Raw genomic sequence first — 24,361 nt, forward strand, 5'->3', positions numbered from 1 at the left:
ATTTGGTTCTTCTTTCAGGTTTCCCTTCTTCACAGAGATTATCATCGTGTATCAATACCATCTTGTTGTTATTCTTGGACATTTTATAATGACTGCGTTTACAACATTTGGGCTAGATGAGGGTTAATTTCTACTGACTATGGGTCACATCCTGCTTCTTGCATTGTCTAATAGTTTTTGATAATGTGGCGAATACTGTATTGTGAAGTATAGGGACTCTAGATTCTGACCTCCCTCTGAAGAGTACTGATATTTTGATTGTGATAGGCAGTTCAGTTCCTAGCTGATCTCCTCGAACATGCGTAGGCTTGGTTTTATGCTGTGGCGTGGAGGATCCGTGGGAAGGCTAAGGTGTTCCCCAGGTCTCTCTAATTTGGCCGGATTCAGCCTCCAAACTCCAGCTCCCATGGATATCATCACAGGTTGATTTTAGGCCTGGCTTGTTTTAGAGATCTAGAATAGGCTTTCCTCTAGGGCACAGTCCTTCCTTAGCTGGATGTCTGGGATGTTAAAGAGGTGGTAGGAAAGTGTTGGCATCGTGTCCAGGCTGGAACCCCACCATCTTCCAACATTGCTGGACCTCTGATACCTCTTGAGATCTCTCAATCCCAAAGCCGTCACTGTCTGGTAAGCTTCAGGTGGTCTTATCTCATCTTACTTATACGTGCAGTCCAGTCCTCAGTCAAGGTCTCAGAGAAGACCATCCGCTATATTCTCTGGGGCTCTGCTTTGCAGATTCCGGCCACCTGAACTGCTCAGAACTTGTGTTTGCTCCTCGCTTCAGCAGGACCATCCTGCTCTCCTTGGGTTCCAGCCTGCTGAGCTCCGGTCAGGACATGCGTGCACAGGCCGAGAGCCATGGTGGTCATTATAATCTCCCCTTCTCATGGAGGCTGTGGTCTAGCCCCTGCCTCTTGTCCAGCACCTGAAAACTGTTGCCTGGCTTTTTGTCCAACTTTATGGTTAGTTTCATGCTGTTAGTTGCATAGGCAGGAGAGAAAGTCACATTTCTTTTCTTTTTTTTTTTTTAAAGTAGGGATAATAAAACATTTCTCAGTTAATGTGATTAAGAACAGCAGATAAAATGTTTTTAGCTTCTGGCATGGTCATTTGAATTACAAAGGATCAAATAAATGCTAGTGGGAATGAATCAGTGCCCTACTCTCTGTAGCACTGGGTAGTATTTCCGTTTGGTGGGAGGTTTTTTTGGTGGTTTTATTTTAAGTAGACATTTTTAAGGACTTGTTGCCTTGAACTGAGCTGGGAAAAAAAATCCCGAGGTATTTAGAGATTGAGCTAAAGAGCTTTCTCTTCTGCCCAAGCTGCTAACGCAAGCTGTTAAAAAAAAACAAAAAAGCTAAAAAAAGAGGTGGGAGGCAGGACATGATGGGCCTGCATTCTGTGTTTCTGGAAGAACTGCTCAGTGAGAACCATAGGCCCAGCGGCTTTGAGAGGGTGGAGTCATGGGGGAGCTGGTGAGCCCGCAGAAAGCGCGCGTGTGTCCAGCCTCTGAGTGTGGGCACTAAGTGTCCCACCCCTTTCTCTCCTGTCCTGTCTGGCAGTTAGCAAGTTAATTTCTGACTTTGGTCACAGACACATTGATTAAATTCACAGAACTAAAAGGCAGTGAAGCAGTAAGTGTACTTGGGGCTTTCGAAAATCGTGATTTTGGAAATCCGTATGATAGAAACGTTGGCCTTCCATGAAATTCAGATGACTGAGCCCTTCAAAGAATTAAATACTAGAATGACCCTCCGTAGGTTATTCTAAATTACCACCACTACCACCCCAGAAAAATACCAGAATGAGCTGAGTGAGATTAAAAAAAAAAAATCCCAGTGGTTTCAGGAGTCTTAGGAACATATTTCACTAAGCATTTAGGAATAAAATTGTGGGCTAGGTAAAGGTTCTGTGGGCCATCTTTCAGGACAGGATATAAAGGAACTTTCAAGTTAGAACTCACATGAAAAATTCATATGGATCAGAAGGCTGGGGGCTGAGTTGAAATCCTGGCAGAATAACCGGGCAGCTTGTTGAATGAATCTTTTTTATCGGAGGAGTTTGAAACTCTGTTTTGAAAACTATGGAAGCAGCGGTCGGTATGGGCTTATGTGCAGATGAGCTTGATTTCTTGGTAACCTTGGTAATCTTCCAGTGGAAATCTTCCTTGAATCCTTGAATGTGGGTATTTTGTAAAAAGTCTTAAGCTTTGGGGCTAAAAGGTGACACACATGGTTCCCGCCCCCAGTGAATTCCCAGCCTGCTTGGGGAGAGGCTGGGAGGTACCTGAGGGCTTCTCCCACGGTGGTCTGTGTGAATGGAGCCCTGGGTTGGGCCGGGGAGCCTGGTACTCAGGCACACGTTCCAAGAATCACACGATTTTCTTTCCTGGCTCCCGTGGCAACACTTTTCTGGTTTTCAGCTGTTTCTCTGTCTCTTTCTTCATAGACTCCTCTTCCAAGATTACCTTATAATGGTAGACAACCCCACGTCTTTATCTTCAGCCCAGATCAGTGTCTGGAGTTTCAGACACTTGTATTTAATTAACTGCCCAGATGCCTCCTCTCAAGGGCTTGTCAGGCTCACGATAGTAACAGTTGAACCCCTTGCTCTCATGCTCCCATCCCCTGCCTTGCTAAACGAGTTTTAGTGCCTTTTACTTCCATGCATTCTCAATTTTGTGCCTTTGCATAGGCTTTTCTTAGAACCTTCTTCTTTTCTACTTTTTCACATGGTTAACTCCTGTTGGCCTTTTAAGTTTTAGTGTAAACATCCCTTCTTGAGGAAGGCGCTCTCTGCCCTTGGTTCCATCCAGTACATTGTGTTCCCTTAGTTGCCAGTGTTTCCTCCATCCTAATTCTGTATTGTTCTTTTTTTTAATCTGTCTTCCCAGCACATGACTGCCTCCCCCATCTCCGAGGGCATGAATTGTATTTGCTTTCCTTTTTTTTTTTTTTTTTTAAGGTTTATTTATTTTTAAAGAGAGGGAAAGTGCACGTGGGCAGGCACAAGCGAGCGGGGAGAGGGGGCAGAGGGAGAGAGAGATTCCCAAGCAGATTCCCCACTGAGTGCAGAGCCTGACTTGGGGCTTGATCTCAGGACCCTGAGATCGTGACCTGAGCCAAAGCCAAGAGTCAGATGCTCAACCGACTGAACCACCCGGGTGCCCCTCTATTTTCTTCGTCTTATCCCCACTGAGCACATGATAGAGCCTCAGTGACTAATTGTTGAATGGGCAAGTGAGGCCTTAATAGGGGAAAGAACTTGGCTGTTAAAGACTCAATTTCCGAACACTTCTAAAGCTTATGAACTGATACTCAGCAAATTTTATAACCTCTCTGAGCCTCTTTACCTGTGAAATGGAGATAACACTTACCTTAGGCTCTCGAGGACTGAGTGAGAAAGAGTAAAAACACACAGCTCAGTATTTAGCCCACAGGTGCTCTGGTAATAACACCAGACGACATTAGTGAGCATTTACTGTATAGCATTCACTATGTCCTAAATTAACTCATGTAATCTTTATGTGATTCCATAAGGTGGGAAATAATATGACAGTCAACAGGTAGGGGCACTGAGGCACAGAGACTAGGTTACTGCCCAAGGTTTCCACTTCCTAAGCGGGATCCAGAAACTGCTTAGGAGCCATTTTACCGCACTGTCTCCAGACTGGAGGTTCATTTTCATTTCTCCTTTTAAAGTCAGAGCTGGGATTAATAATAGATGAGGTTAGATTATCATCTAATTAACATAGATCTGACCAATAAATTAGCTTTTCAGATTAGAAAAAGGTGCCAGTTTGTTGAGGCGCTTCATTTTCCACTTGAAGAAGCTAAGATCTAGAAGCTAAGTGATTTTTCAGAGGTCTCATGCTTAGCTTGCGGCAGGGCCTCTAGAACAGGTGCCACATTCCACATTTCCCCCAGCATTAGTGTTTCTGCTTTTAACAGTAAATTTTAACATTTACTTTACATCTTAAATTGGATTTCAGAAGCACTGATCCTTTTACTTAAAACTGTGTTACCACTGAAGGATCTAAAAGCATTGAAAATTACTGTTGGTTTTGCTAAAATGTTTTATGTTTTCTTGAGATTATAATATAGTGAATTTGAAAGGAAAGTATATACACAAACTTAATGGGGTTTTCTTTTATTTTTGCATAATTAGAATGTAACGTCATCTCCTCAATATTCTACGTTCCTGGAACATATCATCCCTCGATTTCTCACATTTCTTCAAGACGGAGAAGTTCAGTTTCTCCAGGAGAAACCAGCCCAGGTAATCTGTTCAGAAATATCAGATGGGGGAGGGGGGATGTCATGCTGTAAAATCGCAAGCATTTATGGATTAAAACACCTGAGAAAATTTAGGGTTCCACTTTAAAGTAGGATTTTGTCATGTAAGGATTACTCTGTTCCCGACCATGCCTCCTCAGTTAAGGTTTTAATTTAAATCATTCACATTTGCCAGCTGATGACATGTGTGTACACTGAGTTCAAATATCCACAAAACGAGGGAATGACCCTTTAGTGACCCTCTCCATACCCAGTGCCCTCCTCTGCTCTTCTACTGTCAATTCTCGTAACTTCCGATCAGTTTTATCTGTACCCCTACCCATTCTTTGTGCCCCCTTCCCCACTTTGATCATTTGAAAAGTCTCATATCAATTTTTTCTATAACTATTTCAGTGTGTCTCTTAAAAATAGTCTTTAAAAATTACCATAACGCCAGTGAAAGTTATTGCCAAATAAAGTTATTGCCAAATTTTTATGTTGTACCAGTCGAAGGCCTACACCTTTGACCTACCTTTCAGTTGTCGGCTCCGTAGACCGAATCCTGAAAGCTTAGTCAGCTTGTGGTATAATCAGTTGTTGGGGAGAGAGGATTGTAGGAACCGAACCTGTGTTGGAGGGAGATCCCAAACCAAGTTCAGTTTGTGTTGTGCTCTTTCATGTGAAATCCACCAGACATTCACACACTGGTGCCCTTCCCCTGGAAATAATGATTAGTTGTGAAAGAGGGAAAGTTCGGCTTGCTTGATTTGGTGCACAACTGTAGAAATCTTGAATGGTTTGTGGTACATACTTGGGATTACGTTTTAGTAATTTACAGGATTATTTCTGAAATGGGGTCTGTCTTGTAGTTTGGCGGTTCCCCCTGCTGGGTGCAGATAGCCGTGTAATTTACAGAGTGAAAGGATTATTTGAGACTCTCAGGAGGATTTGATATTTACATTTTTTATTTTTCCTCACCAGCAACTGCGGAAGCTAGTACTTGAAATAATTCACAGGATACCAACCAATGAACATCTTCGTCCTCATACAAAAAATGTTCTATCTGTGATGTTTCGCTTTTTAGAGGTAATCTTTTGAGAATTCTTGTTATTTAGCCATATCTGGGTTATCGGTTTTCTTACTGTGGAATCTAGTATTACACAACTACTTCCCTTTCACTAAAGTTCTGATTCACATGAGTAAAAATTTTCTTAATGTCCGTTTTCCCCCCATTTTGCCGACCAAATTAAGGAATATTAATTGAAGATTCTTTGTTTTGAGTCAACAGGGAATTGACTAGTCATGGTGGAAATCTTTGGCAAGGGCTGGGCTGACAAACTCAGAGTGCAAGGCTCTCTGGCTTTGTGCTACTTTAGACACAGTAGATGCTCATGAAGAGTGTCTCAAATTCTTCAGGTGAATCCATCTGGTACCTGCCTGTTACTGTAGCCTCTAAATTGTTTTCTTGCTGTTCTTAGTCTCGATATGTTTAGAATTCTGTTGTGTTTCTGGGCCCCTTGGAAGGATGAGCTTTGGAGGGGATAGAGCTGGATTCAGATCCCGGCTCTGCCGTGTGTTAACCGTATCATGTTAGCCGCGTGGCTTACCTTCTATGAGTCCTAACTTCCCATGGGTAAGATGTGGAAGACACCCCATTCCAAGAATGTGAAGTGTTTAGCAGCTGGTCCAATAAAAACATAGTGGGTTTTTCTGACAATATTTTCAAGCAATGAAGAAGTGTCATTTGGACCATTAAGACCTTCACTTATGGTGTGACTTGCCTTAAGTGCCAGTTTTTCATCTGTCAGAGTACTACTTTCCAGAGCTTACTGGCAGGATGCCCTTCCCATGGTCCACCAAAGACCTCCAGAGCTTCTTATCTGAGATAATTATGTTCTGTGTTCAACAAATCAAATCTGAGTTGGCTGATGCAGGGTGTGTATACAAGAAAATGTTTGGAAGATAGTCTGTAATCTTTAGATTAAAATAACCTCAGAAATATAACTCTTTTTTAAATGCTTTTTTTTTTTTAAGACGGAAAATGAAGAGAATGTTCTTATTTGTCTAAGAATAATCATTGAGCTCCACAAACAATTCAGGCCGCCCATCACACAAGAGGTAAGTGTTTATCCAGTTAGCATTTATAAAAGTGTGACAACAGGTTTTTTCCCGCCGTGTGGTTTATTTACTCTCTTAGAGTTGACAGGACACGTGCTATTTTTAAGAAAAGGGTAGCCTAAGTTTGGGGGAAATTCTTGATGGGTTTCACAGTGACTTTTTTCTTGTTAATGTTTACATGAATATTTGACTGAATTTGTACATTCGTTGAAATGTGGTAAACTACCAGACTGGCAGGGCTGTTTGGGTAATTCTGGTATGTAGAGGTCTGGTGTGCCAGAAGGCTCCAGTCATTTTATGCTGTGCGGTGGTTTAAGATGTGGGTTCTGAAGTCAGAACTGGGTTGGAATCTCAGCCCTGTAATTAGTGGGTATTGACATCGGTAAGCGCCTAGGCTTTTGGAGCCTTTTCCATAAAATGAGGATTCTCACAGGACATATCCTCCAAAGGTTGCTTGAAGAATTAAAAAAGTTTTTTTTGAAACATATAATTACAATCTGTATATCCTGGCAAACATACCCTCCCACAAAATGCCTGTTTTTTATACTTATTGTTTATTGGTTCAAGTTAGATGTAAAAGAGTTCATAGTGGGCAGTAACCACGTTCATATAATGAGAGTGGAAAATCAGTCAAAAATCAGGTTTTCATTAAGGAAATCATACAGGAGTAAAATATAAATGTAGTGAGTGTGGGAAAACCTCTGATTCTAGGTCCTATTTTATGTGACACCAGAGGACTCACACCAAGTTAAATATGTGGGTATGCAGTAAATAGGGAAACATGAGGATTTAGTGGATCAGAGGACTTCCATTTGGAGTCAGGATCCTTTAGGAGATTTTCAGCATATCAAGAATAAACCCATGCTTGTCTGACTGCATTTTGATTTTTGCCCATCGAAATGCCACTCAGTGGTTATTGGTTGAAGTCTTGAAAATGGATGAGAAGCCTCTTATCACCCTGAGATATTTGAAGAATTAAATACAAAAGTTAAAGTTCTTAGGGTGATTGGTACCTGCCTAGTAGGCACTAAACATGCTGTGTTAGCCGTAATTATGATACGCTTCTCTGTTGTGAACCTTAGTAGCCTATTGTAGATTATTTTGAAATTAAAAGAATAAAGATGAAGTAGAATTCCCATCATCTAAAGAAAACTAATGTCTTGATTTCTGTTCCTTTTCCTATTTTATGTATATTTTCTGTGTAAATATGATACTGTATGTGGCATTTTATATCCTGTTTCCCTTCCCATCATGAAAGAGTGTTTTCCAATCATAAAAAGTCCTTTATAGTAGTTTTTAACGGATGCGTAATAAGTAGTCTTTCTTAAGATGCCCTTGTGTTTGGATATTTAAGGTATTTCAAAATTTTTATTTTAGGACTGTTGCTGAGTATCTTGTTGACAGTTCAGATTATTTCGTGGACTGGGTTTGTAAGAGTAGGATTATCAAGTCCAAAGTGTTAATGCTTTAACGTTAAGTCGATTTCCAGAAAGGTTTGAGCAGTTGACGCTTCCCCTGGTAGTACGGGAGAGTCTCCCTCTCGTTGGACTCTGTCTTGCGTGGTGTAGCAGTACTTTCTGAAAGGCAAGACGTGGCATTTATTTTAATTTTCATTCCTTTGCCCTTCCTGAATTAGAAACTTGCTGCCTTTATATTTCCTTTTTTTTTTTTTTTTAAAGATTTTATTTATTTATTTGACAGAGAGAGACACGGCGAGAGAGGGAACACAAGCAGGGGGAGTGGGAGAGGGAGAAGCAGGCTTCCCGCTGAGCAGGGAGCCCTGTGCAGGGCTCGATCCCAGGACCCTGGGATCATGACCCGAGCCGAAGGCAGACGCTTAACGACTGAGCCACCCAGGCGCCCCTGTATTTCCTTTTTTGTCTGTCCGTTCACGTCCATTGCCTGTTCGTATTTTGAGTCTGACATTTTTCCTGCCTGTTTTATGAGTTTTTATATAGTAAGACTATTAATATTTTTGTTACTTATTATCAGCATTTTCTGTTGATAAATATCTTCCTTATATTGTCTTTTTTTTAATTTTATTTTTAGATTCATCATTTTTTGGATTTTGTGAAACAGATTTACAAGGAGCTTCCAAAAGTAGTGGTATGTTTTTAATACTGTTTGACTCCATTATTTATATTCATTTATTACTTCCTCATTCTAAAGGGAATTCGGAATAGTTGGGTTGAAGGAATAATTGGGGGGTTGGGGGATACTGATTTTAGAATGAGGAGTGGTTAGTGGTGGTCAGAATGTAGATTGATAAATCAGCTGTTTGAAAGAAGAATTCTCTTGCTTTCACAGTTTAAATACATTATTTTTGACATAAAAACAGTAATATATTTTTATTTTAGAAATTTGCAAAAAAAAAAACAAACAAAAAACAAAAACCCAAGGCGAGTCATCCATAATTTTTTCACTTGTAAGCAACCACTGATGTTGAGGGTTTTTTGTTTGTTTTTTCTTCACATTTTTCCTGCTTTTTGAAGATGGTTGCACTCCTATTGCCTTTTTTGGGCAGGGGTGTACACTTTCAGCCTCCTTTTCGGTATCATTAAAATTCTTTTCTATATTGAAAGAAGTTTTTCTGAGTGGTGTCAGCAGCGTGTGGAAGTGTGTGTTGTGCGTGAGGGTGGGCTTCTCCCCACCTTAGCCTCGCCTAGTGGATGGCGCCACTGGGACCAGTTTGGAACGGTCTCTAAAACGCCTCTGCCGGCAGTCATAGTCCTTAGTGGCCCCATAAACTTCCTGTCCTATGCGTGTACATGGACTGTCTCCTTGATGCGGCTCTTCCCAGTTTTCCGTTCCTAACTATCACAAGTAATCACAAAAAGTGGTAAAAATCATTCTGCGTAAATGTGTTCATATGTCAGAGTTTTTATTCTAAAGATTTTTTTTTAAGCTTTAAAAACAATTTTTAAAAATTATCAAGGTAAAATGGACTCCTTATGGTATTTTGAGGATTTTAACCTAAGAATGTATAAAACTTAAAACTTAATTGAGTTCTGGTTACCAAGTCCTGTCACCTGTCACTTCAGTCAGAAAAGCTGCTTTTTATAAGAAGTGGTTTTATTTCATGGAAAGCCCAAATTGCACTGAGGACTAAGGATGGCAACGAGGCCCTGGCATTTTAAAAATGTTTGTCCTTTGCTTCGGTTCCTGCCTTTGATCTCTGTGGAGGAGACTGTTTGCAAAGTGGATTCGGTGGAGACCAGCTCCTCGGTTCCTACCACTAGAGGGATGGGCCACATTCTCCCCTGCCTGCTGAGGTAGTAATATATTATGCCATGCACTTCATCTTTTACCAGCCAGGAAAAAAAGGTAGAAAGCATTTTGGGCAAGTCTGTTGCTGGAGGTGGAGAATGTTGTCGCTGTCATGTTATCTTGGTCCGTAAAGAGGACCCCAAATCGTATGGCATCAGTGCGACAGAGACATGTACGACACTGGGTTTCGTCCACCACAGGTCAGGTGTGTTTCGCTGAGGAATAGCGTGTCTGACTCGAGGAAGAATGATTTGTGCTCTTTTTATGCAGAACCGCTACTTTGAGAACCCTCAGGTGATCCCCGAGAACACAGTCCCTCCCCCCGAAATGGTTGGTATGATCACCACAATTGCTGTGAAAGTCAATCCAGAGCGTGAGGACAGTGAGACAAGAACAGTAAGTTTTTTTCAGTTGTTTTGTTTTGTTTTTATCCCTGTCTTCTGTACTGGGTAGAGGATACTGACTTTTTATGCATATTTTTAGCGTATTGGGGGGGTTTCTCCTCTAAGCACTGGAGGCAGTTAAGATAGCACACATGTGTGTGCCTGAGAGCTCATCACTGATTCTCTGGGCAGCTTTGAAGTGCTGAACGAGACTGTTGCTCACCATGGATGCAGAGATCAGATGATCAAACCGTAGTGGAAATCCAGAATCACCTGTTGGAAAGACAGCTGCCCAGGCTACGGGGCCTCTGCTCCATCCTTAGCTTTGACATTAACGAGGTCTCTTTAAGCTACCTAGAAATTTCTAGCCCAGGACCTGAGAGCGTAGGCCCTGGGCACAGAAGCTTGGGGACAATGTTCCAGCCCCACCGCTTGGGCTTTCTAAGTGTAGCAAAGCACATAATTTTGGTTCTGGCCTTAATTTTCTCCCTCATTATCTGAAAAACGTGCCTTGTGTCATTTTGTGAAGGGAATGCTGGTGTTGTCTGCAGGTAATGTGTCGTATTTGAAGTATCCGCACACCGGTACTCTGTAGGGAGCAGTTACAACAACTGTGTTTTCAGGATTGAATTAAGAATTTCATCTGTATTTGTTTTACTGCAGTCATTTTGCAGTAAATGTTGCAGTAAAAGTTTCAGTCTGTGCTAGGCTAAACAGGAATCTACATTTTGAATGAAGCTTTCCTTCCTTTTCTCTTCCTGAATCAGAAACTTTTTTTCAGTTTCAGTCTTTGTGTTTCTTCTCTTGCTTGTCTGCTCCTGTCTGTTGTCCTTCGCTGAGTCTGACATTTTCCTTACCTGTACTGGGAGCTCTTATATATTTAGACTATTACATTTTTTTGTTATATTTATCATAAGTGTTCTTTCTTTACAAATATTTTTGAATAACACTGGGTAAATTTGTACTTTTTGCTGTTATTTTGAGTTAGTTAATAGGTACCAATTTAAAATTTCCTCAAGTGATTTGAATGTCTAAGTTTTGACAAATTTTCCTGATGTTTTTGCTGGGGGTGATGGCGTTGGGAAATATAAAAACCCTTATATTAAATGGTAGTTCTTTGTGCTTTATTTTCAAAAATAGTTTGCTCTTTCACCACACGTACTTTCTCTTCATTTTGCTGGGGCGATGCTTAGTAGTGGGCTATGTTACGTGCCACGGTGATAACCATGGTCCTGCTTGCTTCTCTCTTACAGCATTCCATCATTCCAAGAGGATCTCTTTCTCTGAAAGTGTTGGCAGAATTGCCCATTATTGTTGTTCTGATGTATCAGGTATGCATATTGCTTACTAGTGTCTCTTGGGTTTGGGGCTTCTTGTAGGATGACAGAGTTTTCTTTGGCCACTGGAAGATGCGTGGGGTGCACACATGCTAACTAATGTAGTGAATCTTAGAGGTTTTTGGTATGCCACATTATTTTGCCATAGCAGAGTGTAAGAGCATGAAAATCTGGTATGTTTGCTTTTAGCTCTACAAACTGAACATCCACAATGTTGTTGCTGAGTTTGTGCCCTTGATCATGAATACCATTGCCATTCAGGTATCTGCACAAGCCAGGTGAGGTTTCTTCGGACAGCGACATGGCTGACTGCCACAGTTCTATAATTCCAAGTAAAAATATACTTGCTGTCGTCTTTTGTAAGACGTGAAAATTTTGAGTGATAAAATTTTGGTAAAATGATACGCACTTTTGACTTCTTGAACTTGTACTTCAATAATGATGTGAATAGTTCTATCAGTTCCTTATTTTGAAAAGATGAGCTAATATCTTGGGTTTGGGTGTCTTGTGAATTTAGAATTATCATTAGGTGTTACTGTGCTCACTCCCAGCTGTGGGATAAGCAAGCCTTTCCACCTTCAAGCCCCATTCATGCTGTGTCTTTCAGCATGAGTGCTAGAATGTTCTATACCCCTTGTTCCCCCTCACCTGTCACCCTTCGTCACTGAACATGTGAACCATGCATATTTATCTTTTGAAGCCCCATTGAAGCTTTTTCCTCAAACTTAGCAGCATTCTCTTAAGACCTCTGTCACTCACTCTCTTGACTGCAGCCCATCTGGCTCTGAGTCATTGGAGGGCAAGATCTGAGGGTGAATCAGCTGTAACAGCCCTTGGTGGCCCTAACTGGGGTCTTTCACGGAGCAGACAGTCTCCTGATAGAGTCTGCTGGCTGAGTGGATCAGTCTGGCCTGGGCTCTGGGATGCACGTTGGAGCTGCTCTGGAATGGCTTGGAGAACTGCTTGCTTCATGCCTTTAAACCCTTGTGTTATTTGGAACTGCACACAAATGTAGAGTATTTACGGTTGGTGCTGCGTTCTGGTCTGTGTAGAAATCACATTTTTAGTAATTTCAAATCACAAATTTAGAAATCACAATTTTAGTAATTACTGTAGGCTTTGATTAATATTAACATCACCTAAAGAGTTGAGCTAATATTGTAAATTCTCTTCGCTTCTCACTCAGGCAACATAAGCTTTACAACAAGGAGTTGTATGCTGACTTTATTGCTGCTCAGATTAAAACATTGTCATTTTTAGCTTATATCATCAGAATTTATCAGGTAAGTTCATTGACTTCTAAGTCAAGTTTACTAAGATACAATGTACATGCAGTAAAATTCACCTTTTGTAGGTATTCAGTTCTATGAATTGACAGACGCATGTAGTTAGTAACTACCAACACAGTGAAATCGAGAGCATTTCAAAATTTCTTTTATACGTTTACAGTCCATTTTCTCCCCAGTCCCTGGCAAACACTGACTTGTTTTTTGGCACCTAGTTTTGCCCTTTCCAGAATGTCGAACAAGTGAATCCCATAGTTGGGTAGTGTATGTAACCTTTTGAGTGTCACTTCTTTCCCTTAGCAGTAGCGCTGAGATTTAGTCTTACTATTCTGTTTTTACTGGTGGTTAGCTGTCTTAGTCTGCTTAGGCTCCCTCCCAAAATACCATAGTGGATGGCTCAAACAACAGAAACTCACCTTCTCACAGTTCTGGAAGTTGGGAAGGCCAAGATCAAGGTTCTAGCAAGTTTCTGGCAAGGACTCCGCCTTCTTGCTGTGTCCTCACATGGGGTGGGGGCGGAGGAATGAGATGCAGATATTACTGTTTCTCTTCTAAGGCCACAGTCCATTGGATTAAGGCCCCATACTTAAGACCACATTTAACCTTAATTACTTCCTAAAGACTCTGGTTTCTGGGGCGCCTGGGTGGCTCAGTTGGTTAGGCAACTGCCTTCAGCTCAGGTCATGATCCTGGAGTCCCAGGATCGAGTCCCGCATCGGGCTCTCTGCTCAGCGAGGAGCCTGCTTCTCCCTCTGACCCTCCCCCCTCTCATGTACTCTCTCTCATTCTCGCTCTCTCAAATAAATAAATAAATCTTTAAAAAAAAAAAAAAAAAAAGACTCTGGTTTCTGGGTACAGTCACAATGGGGGTGAGGGCTTCAGCATGGATTTGGGGGGCGGGGGGGGCACACTGTCGTCTGTAGCTGCAGTACCCCCCTGTATGGATGCACCGGGCTGTGTTTATCCATTCACCAGTTGCTGAACATTTGGGTTGTTTCTAATTTTTTTTTTTAAGCAGCTTTATCACAATATAATTCACATATTAATTGTACACTTTTAAAGTGTACAGTTAAGGGGTTTTTAGTTTATTCGAGGCTTTATACAACTGTCACTACCATCTGATTTTAGAACTGTGTCACCCTAAAAAGAATCCCCATCCTGATTACCATCGACGTTCATTTTCCTGTGGTCCCCAGCCCCTGATAGCCACCAGTGTCCTTTCTGTCGGTAGATAAGCCGATTGCATTTCTGGACATTGTTAGTAAGTCCATCGTAAATAAACCCTGGCACCCAGATTTTCATATGGATGTATTTGGTGCATCGACTTCCGCTGCTGTTGAAAGTTGTGTGTTATAGCAAGTTTTGAGGAGAGATTGGAACTTTAAAAAATGGCATCATTCATAAGCCAGTGATAGAAGAGTTTGGGATGCTCTTTTGAGGAGCCTGAAGAGTGATTTTGTTTCTGTTCTTCTGCACTCATAGTTGTAGTCTGTCCTGATTTCAGTCCTGAGAAGAACTTGGAGGAAAGAAATGACACCTTATTTCCCATTAGTCATACAATGTTTTTGAGTAAAATTCTGGTGTAGTTGTAGTTATGTATAGCAGTGGAATTACATTACAGTTTTTTTTTTTTTTTTAAGGAAAAAACTTAATTTTCGGAAAAGTAAAAACGAAAACACGTTGCCAAATTGTGTAGAGTAAAAACTACCCTTGAAAGCATTTGTAACTCTTTTGGTCCCTTTTTAAGGGCATTTGTCTAGATAATGATAATTTGCACTGAGAATATGGAACTTTTGGTTTTAAAAATCTGAATTAGGTACCCCTGGATATTTTAGTCAGCTTGAGCTATCTTAATACTATCTTCATACTCCTCAGAAGGAAACTGATGAGAGCTTATTCTGAGTTAAGGAAAGATTCTGTCTCTTTCGTGTCGTTAGCAACATACGTTAACGGGACGACTGAGTAGATTATGTTCTATGAAATTTTCTTTTTTTTTTTTTTTAGCTTTATTTATTTATTTGAGAGAGAGAGACACAGCGAGAGAGGGAACGCAAGCAGGGGGAGTGGGAGAGGGAGAAGCAGGCTCCCGCTGAGCAGGAAGCCCGATGTGGGGCTCGATGCCAGGACCCTGGGATCATGACCTGAGCCGAAGGCAGACGCTTAACGACTGAGCCAGCCAGGCGCCCTCTATGAAATTTTCAATATTCTCCCTCCTCCCCACCAATAATAAGTGATTCGTATTCATTATTAGAAGTTGGGAAAATACAGAAAAGTCCAAAAAAGTCATCCATAATCCCATTGTGTAAAAGAAACTTCTACTTAACGTTGCTGTACATCCTTCCACCGTGGTAGTGATCGCACGAACTATTAAAACTTCCTGGATAATAATTGTTTATTAGGATGATTACTTTATGAGGATCCTTTGAGCCACACTTAGTCTTACTGAACTTTTTTGAAGTTTATAAAATTGGGGTTTTTCTTACCCTCCCCCTCCCCCCCAGTCTATATCAATGTAACCGTTGTTTTCCTCCTCGTTTTTACAGGAGTTGGTGACTAAGTACTCTCAGCAGATGGTAAAAGGAATGTTACAGTTACTTTCAAATTGCCCTGCGGAGACCGCACACCTCAGAAAGGAGCTTCTGATCGCTGCAAAGCATATCCTCACCACAGAGCTAAGAAACCGTACGTCCACCTTATCTTGCAATGCTTGTGTGGACCTCTCTGCCTGTGGGACTGCGGACATCCCATTGTTGGGCTGAGTCTTTAGTTCACTCGGGTGTTTCAGGCTCCATGTGTCCTTTCTCTACTGCTATCTTGGGTTTACTTTTCCCCTTCTTCCTCCCTCGTTACCTCCGCGCTCTTGGTCTGCCTCTCTTCTTTGCCTGCCACCAGGGTTCTCCCTGTATCTTCCCAACAGCCTCATAATTAATGTGATCATTTCCTTAGCATATTGCATGTCCTCAGCATCTCATGGTACTTCTGTGCCTTTTGGCTGCATATCTTTTGAAAATGCAAGGAGCTATTTGCTTATTAACTGTCAGCTAACAAACTTTAGAAAGTGAGAAGAAAACAGTGTTTTCTTTCTCCATACTGTGAAAATGGTGGATGGGTCCTGTTTTTATGCACAAGATTATTACTTGCTTTTTGCTAATTTGATAATTACACTTTTCTATCAATTATTGGTATATAATTTAAAATTAATATATCAATTATTGATATATAGTTTAAAATTATTGATATATAATTTAAAAATACTTATATTTGTATTTGCTATGTCCAAATCGTTATGTTGAAGTTAATCCTAATTGTTTTGAGATGGTAATCCTTTTCCCCCAGTAAGGATTCAATATTCAATGTTTTATTTGCCTGGCTTGTAAATTGGAGTGTACGTAAAACTAAGATTGGGCTTTCTTGCATAGTTCTTAAATATGAAAGGAAAGGTACAGTTAGAGTGTTAATACATGAGTGAATACAATAAAGCTCAGATGTTTTTATGCTGTTAAAATACAAATTATAGTGATACTGCATATGGATATAGCTGAGTGGAATATAGACATTTTTAAAACCTTTTAAAAAAATGTAACATAGCAGAGTGCCCAAAAGAAATGTATGATTTTTGCCAAAAATTACAGAATAAACGCACGTGCACATCCCACAGGTTGAGAAATTCTGTGTCACCGGCACGCAGAGCCCCCCCCCCCCCCCCCAGTCACCACATGCCTCCAGGGCTGAGGACCGTTGGCAGTTTGTCCAGTCCCGGCTCCCTTGGCCGTATGTGGCTTTTCTACATGTTCATCTCTGAACAGTATCAACATAGAAGAATTTTAAGTGGGATAGTTTAAAATCGATTCACTGCAGTTCTCAGATTAATTATTGGCATTCCTGCCATTTGAGTCATGAGGCTCTGGGAGGTGCTTTTGGGGAGTTGTGTAGCAGGAGGTTTCTACTTGTGAAATGCTGACAGATAAAAAAACCTTTCCCATGCTTATCAGATAATCGTGTTCCATCACCTGCAGCCTGGCCCCATGAGCCGCACAGCTCTGTTTCGGTCTTCACGGTACTCCACAAAGATCAGTGCGTTTCCAAGATGCTGCTCTCAGGGTTTGATCACATTAGGCTGGTTGAATTCAGCTTTTAGAGCCCCCCTCCCCCCTTTTAATTCTCTCTACTGATTTTTTTTTTTTTAACAAGATACTTTAGGATACTTTATTTAGAAGCCCATAGTAGTTCTTAGACTTAAGTGGGTAAAAACATCACATCTCAAAAGGATTTTTATTTAAAGAAACACTTAAAGAATCATTTTAAATGTTAGTATTGTTACGTATTATATTATAAAATACAAAAAATGTGTTCATATAGCTAAAATTTACACATCCACTAACATTTTCAGTTAGCCCTACTTTTTTTTGGTATCCGAAACGATACCAAATGGTAACCCATTTGCACTAATCCTGAAGAGCAGTAGTTTGAGAAAACCTAGCTATTCAACAGTGTTACCCATTTTTCTGGAGATTCTAATGCTAGGTCATGGAGGGAATCTGGGAATTAGTGCTGTATAGCTTAATTTCTTACCACTTCCTCCTTGCACACTTTGCTCGTCCCTAGCCAGCCCGCCAGCACTTGGTGCCTGCGTCCTTAGCATCTTTCCGTCTGTGCCTCCTTCCTCTGGGCCACCTCCTGAGGACATCCCAGGCACGTTCCCTTCTCTGACTTGAGAGGGATTGCTGGTTGCTTGCTTCCATTTGGCACTTCTCCCTCTGCTGCCTCGCTTTGGGAGTTACCCGGAGACGTGCATTGTGTCTCTCTAGGGCACGCTCTTCTGTTCGATCTTTGACCCGTCGTAGTTGTTAGCTGGTGGAGAATGTACTTCATTTACTGAAGCTGGCCACAATGTCAGGCTTGTTCCAGAATCTAAACATCCTTTGAATATTTGTGGCCAGAGTTCCCTGGGGGAGTGTGGAGGAGAGGCCTAAAATACGCAGGTTGCTCCCTATCTGCACACCCTCAGAATTGTGATTTGTCCCTGAGTGAAGACCAGCTGTTTCTACCCTGGTGAGGCCTGCAGGGGACCAGGAGGGGCTTTGCTGATGATTCCATCTGCAGGATTAGACAGAACCCCCATGAGTTTCTAGTCAGCATCACTCGAGGAGTGGGGACCCCTAACCTGGGCCCCATGTCTAGGAGAACCCTGTAGAATTTTTAGACTTTTATAATTTATTTCTCCATAATGAGTAGCCATAAAACGTTTAAGAAGGATGACTTCAGCACAGTGAATAAAGGGGCATTTAGGAGAGCTGCCTCTCTTCTCCAGATAGGCGTGGGTGGATGGTGGCAGTTTTGGGTTTTTTTTAATAAGATTTTTTTTTTTTTTTTAATTTTTAAGTAATCTCTACACCCAGCATGGGGCTTGAACTCACAACCCCAAGACCAAGAGTCACCGCTCTTCCAGCTGAGCCAGCCAGGCGCCCTGCTGGTGACAGCTTTTAAGGATGGTGGGATGGGCCTCCAGCCAAGTACTAGGGGCAGGTTCCCTGCCAAGGAACGGGAAGCTCACTTTTTCTCGTTCATTCTCTGATACTGAATGTGATCCTCCCTGCGTCTTTGACAGCAGGCAGCTTGTGTGGCCCCACAGAGCCAGTGTCTTGGACTGAAATACAGCATGTGGGTTTTTTTCCTCCCCACGTGTTTCCAAATCTAGATTGCTAATTGACTGTAGGTTGGCTCTTGTGTTGTTGGTGTAATTGGTGACATGTGTAATGGACATTTGTGTTCTAGAGTTCATTCCTTGCATGGACAAGCTGTTCGATGAATCCATACTCATTGGATCAGGATATACTGCTCGAGAGACTCTCAGGTACGGTATTAAATGTGCAGTATCTATTGAAAAAATGCAGAGGGGGCAGTGAGACGTGGTACTTTGTGTTATGAGTGTTTCAACAGGTGTAGGCTTTACTGTCCCTTTGGATTTAGAATTGCAGGAAGTTTGGAAATGCCTTAGGTTGGTTTTTGTGCCTTAGCTTACAGGGAAAAATCAGAATAGTTGTCTTGATTTAAATCGTACGTAGAACTATCTGACTTGTGTTAGTTTTTCTGTTGGCCTTTTTTTTCTTTTTATATAACAAGTGTGTCTCTTTATTATAAAAGAATATTTAATAACTCAACAAGAAGCAAGAAGGAAAGGAAACCTTTTGGTTCTACACAAGAGGGAGTTCAAGTAACATGGATAATATTTTGGTGTATTTTCTTCTAGCTTTATTTTTTATGCATTTTATAGAATAAATGTAGTTATGATCATGTTTATCATTTCTAAAGGAGAAAGTTAATATTTTATCATGTTTTACAACGTAAAATGAAGCAACGTTAGTAATTTTTTTGGTTCTAACATGGGAGGTGTAATAGCTCTTTTGAAAAATACGCAGAACGCTTTCAATATGATACAGGCTATCCACTACGTTTTCCGTATAAAGTAGTTACAAATATGAAGATGCTTTTTTATAGCTTGCAGTTGAACCTGGCTGCAGTTGGACATGAGATCATGTCACCCCTGCTAGAGACCCTCCTGTGGTTCTCTGTTGCCCTTGGAAAAGACCACCAGACTCACCGCTTGCGTGGGCTTTGGCTCTCCCTTCCGGACCTGCTGCAGCCACGCTGGCCTCGGTGGCACTTCCCACTTAGGGCCTGTGTCTATCCAGTTTCCTCTTTCTGGAAATTTCCCTGGCTCTTTGCCCCGTGGCCCTTTGTCCTTAAGGTCTCCGCATCAGTGTGATCTTTTCAAAGGGGCTTTGCCTGCCCCCTGAGAGTGGCTCCCCCTCTGGTCTTCGTCCCGGTGTTTTCATGTCTCCCACAGCACATTCTGGGGTGTTTCCCCTCCTATAAATATGCTTCCTGAGGGCTGGGGCTTTGTTCACTTTGGTCACTGGTGATCTGGTGTCTGGCTCATGGCTGGCACGTGGTGGGTGTCCAGACCTTTAGTCAGTGAGTACTCAGTAGCCCAAATGTTCTTTTTCTGTCTCTGTGAAATGGTCACAATGTATAAGGTATTAATTGACACACACTGAGTATGTCACTGTCTGTCTTTGGGTAACAAAACCCGTTCCATGTGTGACTGAGCTGGTGGTGATTTCTGCTCATGTATGTGCCCCTGTGACCATGAGATGCGAGAACTTGGAAAGTAAAGATTTAGGCACCGAGACCAGACTTGAGCCTCGTGGTCGTATAGCTGGGGAAGCTGGAACCATAGAAAGCATGCCCCAAGTGTACCGCCCTGTGTGTTGCTGGGGCACGTGGTGGGGGAAACAGTGGCCTGCAGATGTGGGAGCGTGGGAACTGACCCGCACGCTAGCAGAGATCTCTGCCCACAGGCCCCTCGCCTACAGCACGTTGGCCGATCTCGTGCACCACGTCCGTCAGCACCTGCCCCTCAGCGACCTCTCCCTCGCCGTCCAGCTTTTTGCCAAGAACATCGATGACGAGTCTCTGCCCAGCAGCATCCAGACCATGTCCTGCAAGCTGCTGCTGAACCTGGTGGATTGTATCCGCTCCAAGAGCGAGCAGGAGAGCGGCAATGGGAGAGACGTGCTAATGCGGATGCTGGAGGTACCGGTTCTGAGAGGCGTCGGCGTCCTGCTCTGTCATCTCTCCCACTGCTGTGCTTGTGCTTTACTGACAAGGTTATGCTGCCGTCAGATTGCCCAGCTGGATTCCGGGTGTCAGACCACCTGGGTTCAGATCCCCACCCCCCATTAAGTAGCCAGGCGTCCTTGGGCAAGATATTTAACTTCTCTGTGCCAGCCTACTCATCTGACCAGGGATAATCACAGGGTCTGCCTCCCAGGATTGTCATGAGAGATGATAAAACAGTACGCGGTTGCTCTTAGCACGGTTCCTGGCAAGTACTTAGAAGAGGTATTTCTGGGACACTGTGTAGCCAAGGGCTGGGTTCGCTGCGAACACCTCTGGAGAGGCACCCAATTGGGTGTGTGGGTACAGAGTAGAGCGTAATTGCCAAGGCCAGTGGGCAATAGTGTGGGTTTTGGAGTAGTCTGGGCTGCGTCCCGGCTTATCCGACAAGTCCCCTAGCTTTTCTGAGCCAGATTCTTCATGGTGACAGTGGCCGTAGTGATGCCACTCTGGTTACCATTGGGGGAAATGGCACACTTCCTTCGTGCGAAGCAGAGTGACTTCCACAAGTGCTTTCACAGTTCGTTTTTCTGTCTTCTGAAAAGGTTGGCCTATCGAAGAGGAATGATTGTCTTTCTCGCCACTTTCTCTTCCTGCCAGGTCTTTGTTCTCAAATTCCACACCATCGCCCGGTACCAGCTCTCTGCCATTTTTAAGAAGTGCAAGCCCCAGTCAGAACTCGGAGCCGTGGAGGCAGCCCTGCCTGGGGTGCCCACTGCCCCCGCAGCCCCGGGCCCTGCCCCCTCCCCCGCGCCCGTTCCCACCCCCGCCCCGCCTCCACCCCCCACCCCCGCCACCCCCGTGACCCCAGCCCCTGTGCCTCCATTTGAAAAGCAAGGAGAAAAGGATAAGGAGGACAAGCAGACATTCCAGGTCACAGATTGTCGAAGTTTGGTAAAAACCCTGGTCTGCGGCGTCAAGACAATCACATGGGGCATAACGTCATGTAAAGCGCCTGGTGGTAATTCTGCTCTTGAATTATTTAGACATGATGTTTTTCACAGAGTGGGTTTATTCGCAGTAACTGATTATGCTCTCTCTCTTCCAGAAGCTCAGTTCATTCCCAACAAGCAGTTACAGCCCAAAGAGACTCAGATTTACATAAAACTTGTGAAATATGCAATGCAGGCTTTAGATATTTATCAGGTAAGGCAGTGCCCTGGAACCAGGCTCCCGAGTGTGGAGGAGAGATGCTAGTGATGGAAGGGGTCTTGAGAGTCCCATCTGTCATTATTTTGGCTGGTCGACAGTGTTTGTCTGCCCAGGTTTGCTTTTGTTCAGTAGCATAGCATCGCGTTAACGGGGAAGGGTCTCACTTGCGTCAGCGTGTGCATTCTCTGGGGTGGCGGGTGGTGTAAGTGGACGGCAGTAGAAACAAGATTGAAGTTGACTCAGTTTGTTCCTGTTTGGAACCCTTAAAAAAGCTTTTTTGTTTGTTTTAATTATTTTCCAAAATTAAGCTGAGTATAATGAATTAAAAGATGGGACGGGGCATTTCTTATCTAATTAAAATGTTCCGTTTTAAATATGTAGGTAATCTACTTATGGAATACATTCAGAGATGCCTAGTTTTGATGTCCACGGGTTTTCTCCCTGTGCTAGGTCCAGATAGCAGGAAATGGACAAACATACATTCGAGTCGCGAACTGCCAGACGGTCAGAATGAAGGAAGAGAAGGAGGTGTTGGAACACTTTGCCGGTGTATTCACAATGATGAATCCCCTAACCTTTAAAGAGATCTTTCAAACAACGGTCCCTTATATGGTGGAAAGAATCTCGAAAAATTATGCTCTTCAGGTATAAAACTCCTTTTTTATATCTTTTCAACGTTAACTTTAAAGTTACTGGTTTAAGTGTTGAATACTTGGCATTCTGTTTATTTTGAGGGCTTTCTAAGTAATGTGTCTAAGGATGTGCTCATAGAACAAAAAATTTATTTAGTATTTTTTGAGAAAGAGAGTACACACACACACGTGCGAACGGGGGGTGGGGGTGGCGCAGAGGGAGAGAGAGAATCTCAAACAAACTGGTGGCTCAGTGGGTCAAACTCTTGATTTCAGCTCAGGTCATGATCGAGGTCATGGAATCAAGTCCCACATTGGGCTGTGCATTGAGCAGAGAGCCTGCTTGAGATTTTTCCTCCCTCTCCCTCTGCCCCGCCCCCCTCATTTGCTGAGTGCAAAGCCTGATGTGGGGTTCGATCTCAGGACCCTAAGGTCATGACTGGAGCTGAAATCAAGAATTGGACGGTTAACCGACTAGAGAAAAATTAGGGTATAATATTAAAATTTTCAGGGAGCCTAGGTGGCTCAGTGGGTTGCTTGTCTGCCTTCGGCTTGGGTCGTGATCCCAGGGTCTTGGGATCGAGCCCCTTGTTGGGCTCTCTGATCAGCAGGGAGTCTGCTTCTCCCTCTCCCTCTGCCCCTGTCCCCTCTCATGCTTGGTCTCTCTCACTTTTTCTCTCTCAAATAAATAAAATCTTCAAGAAAAATTTTTTTTTTCGAAATAACAAGATGTTTTGGATCAGTTTCTTTCATTAGTAGAAATGATGTAGGCTCTTATTATTTGATGGTGAGGATAAATAAGGGACTTAAGTATTTGAAGTGAACTCCACTCAATGCTCAGCAGATTTATTAATTTTTTTTCCCTTGGGTGGATAATTAATTTCTTGGAGTATCTAATACAGCTTTGATTTTGTACTTTGGGACAGTTCATTACTTTGTGCTCAAGCTACTTTGAGGAGGGGATTATTTTTGTCACACGTGTGTCTTGTTTGGACAGATCGTTGCCAATTCCTTCTTGGCGAACCCTACTACCTCGGCCCTGTTTGCTACGATCCTGGTGGAGTACCTCCTGGACCGCCTGCCGGAAATGGGCTCCCACGTGGAGCTCTCCAACCTGTACCTCAAGCTGTTCAAGTTGGTCTTTGGCTCCGTCTCCCTCTTTGCAGCTGAAAACGAACAAATGCTGAAGGTAAAGCTCACTTAGATCCAAGTGTACTTTGTTTGGGGTTTTTTTTGTCGTGTTTTAATTCCTGTTTTCACTTTTGCACAGACTGGAGTTGCTTTTTTTATATTTGTAAAGTGCTCTTTGAATTAGTAAATACTTGGAACCAATAAGGACCAGATGTGAAAAACATTTCATAGATTTCTAAGCAGAGCTGAGTGTATTGGTGATTTAAAGCAAGAACCTCAGGATGCCTGTGGTCGGCAGTGGGTTGCCAATAGTATTGCCACCACTAATTTTTTTTTAATTCAAATTTCTTTCTCTGGATGATTACACAAGTAAAATAGGAACCCATCATTCCTATTTTAAAAACTGAGCGATGGAAAGGAACAAAGAAGGAGAAAATGTTTTCACCAAGTTCTAGGTGAAGAGAAACAGTTGGCTTTGTAACCGTTCTGATGACGTTAGCCTTCCTCCACTTTAACTTTGTTTCTACTCTGTGTTCTTATTTTCTGTGGCAATATGTGAACATCTCATTTCGGGACCAGTTGTTTATTTTCCCCCTTTATATGAAGAATTCTAACCAATTTGTATTCCTTATTAATACTGTCTTGGAGGGATGTGCGTCCTGACATTTTTGTGGATGACTAATGCAGTATAATTTGATGTCGTCAGTTATTTGATTTTAGCAAATGGCTAAAAAACTTACCCGTGGTTCCATCTACCACTGAAAAAGCAGCAGATGGTATAACAGAAAACCTAATAAAAATTCACTTCCACTGAAGGCAGAATATTTTAATTCTTGCAGAAAGTAGAATGTTATCACCAGTTGTCTCTGAAGAGTGATGTCTTCCTGTGGGGGAATTCTGAAGAAGTAAACAAGATCCTTTTTTTTTTTTTCCTGGAGTAGTAAAAGTACAGATGGTGACAAAGAGCACCGGTCATCTCTGCTTTTATGTGACTGTTTCCTTAGGGAGTTTTTCAGTTCTAGAGTAATCACTTGTCAACAACCTTGACATTACTTTCGTGTTCATATGAAAGAAAAATACTTGAATTTTTCTAAGGAGAAA

At 42.3% G+C, this 24,361-nt stretch overlaps 1 protein-coding gene across 12 annotated transcripts in view; it reads left to right on the forward strand.

Moving 5' to 3' along the window:
- TRRAP (transformation/transcription domain associated protein) overlaps positions 1 to 24,361 on the forward strand; it is a 110,948-nt gene that overhangs the window by 3,569 nt on the left and 83,018 nt on the right. For all 12 annotated transcript variants that reach the window (XM_032393996.1, XM_032393994.1, XM_032393999.1 and 9 more), the window contains 15 exons: positions 4,168 to 4,278; positions 5,256 to 5,360; positions 6,309 to 6,392; positions 8,442 to 8,498; positions 9,930 to 10,055; positions 11,296 to 11,373; positions 11,569 to 11,657; positions 12,566 to 12,662; positions 15,209 to 15,347; positions 18,441 to 18,519; positions 20,027 to 20,261; positions 20,946 to 21,306; positions 21,394 to 21,491; positions 21,948 to 22,142; positions 23,127 to 23,318. In XM_032393996.1, coding sequence (XP_032249887.1) covers positions 4,168 to 4,278; positions 5,256 to 5,360; positions 6,309 to 6,392; positions 8,442 to 8,498; positions 9,930 to 10,055; positions 11,296 to 11,373; positions 11,569 to 11,657; positions 12,566 to 12,662; positions 15,209 to 15,347; positions 18,441 to 18,519; positions 20,027 to 20,261; positions 20,946 to 21,306; positions 21,394 to 21,491; positions 21,948 to 22,142; positions 23,127 to 23,318 — 2,046 coding nt within the window. The remainder of the gene's footprint in view (positions 1 to 4,167; positions 4,279 to 5,255; positions 5,361 to 6,308; positions 6,393 to 8,441; positions 8,499 to 9,929; positions 10,056 to 11,295; positions 11,374 to 11,568; positions 11,658 to 12,565; positions 12,663 to 15,208; positions 15,348 to 18,440; positions 18,520 to 20,026; positions 20,262 to 20,945; positions 21,307 to 21,393; positions 21,492 to 21,947; positions 22,143 to 23,126; positions 23,319 to 24,361) is intronic.

This window comes from Phoca vitulina, unplaced genomic scaffold (assembly GCF_004348235.1).
Source record: "Phoca vitulina isolate PV1807 unplaced genomic scaffold, GSC_HSeal_1.0 scaffold79, whole genome shotgun sequence".
NCBI lineage: Eukaryota > Metazoa > Chordata > Mammalia > Carnivora > Phocidae > Phoca > Phoca vitulina.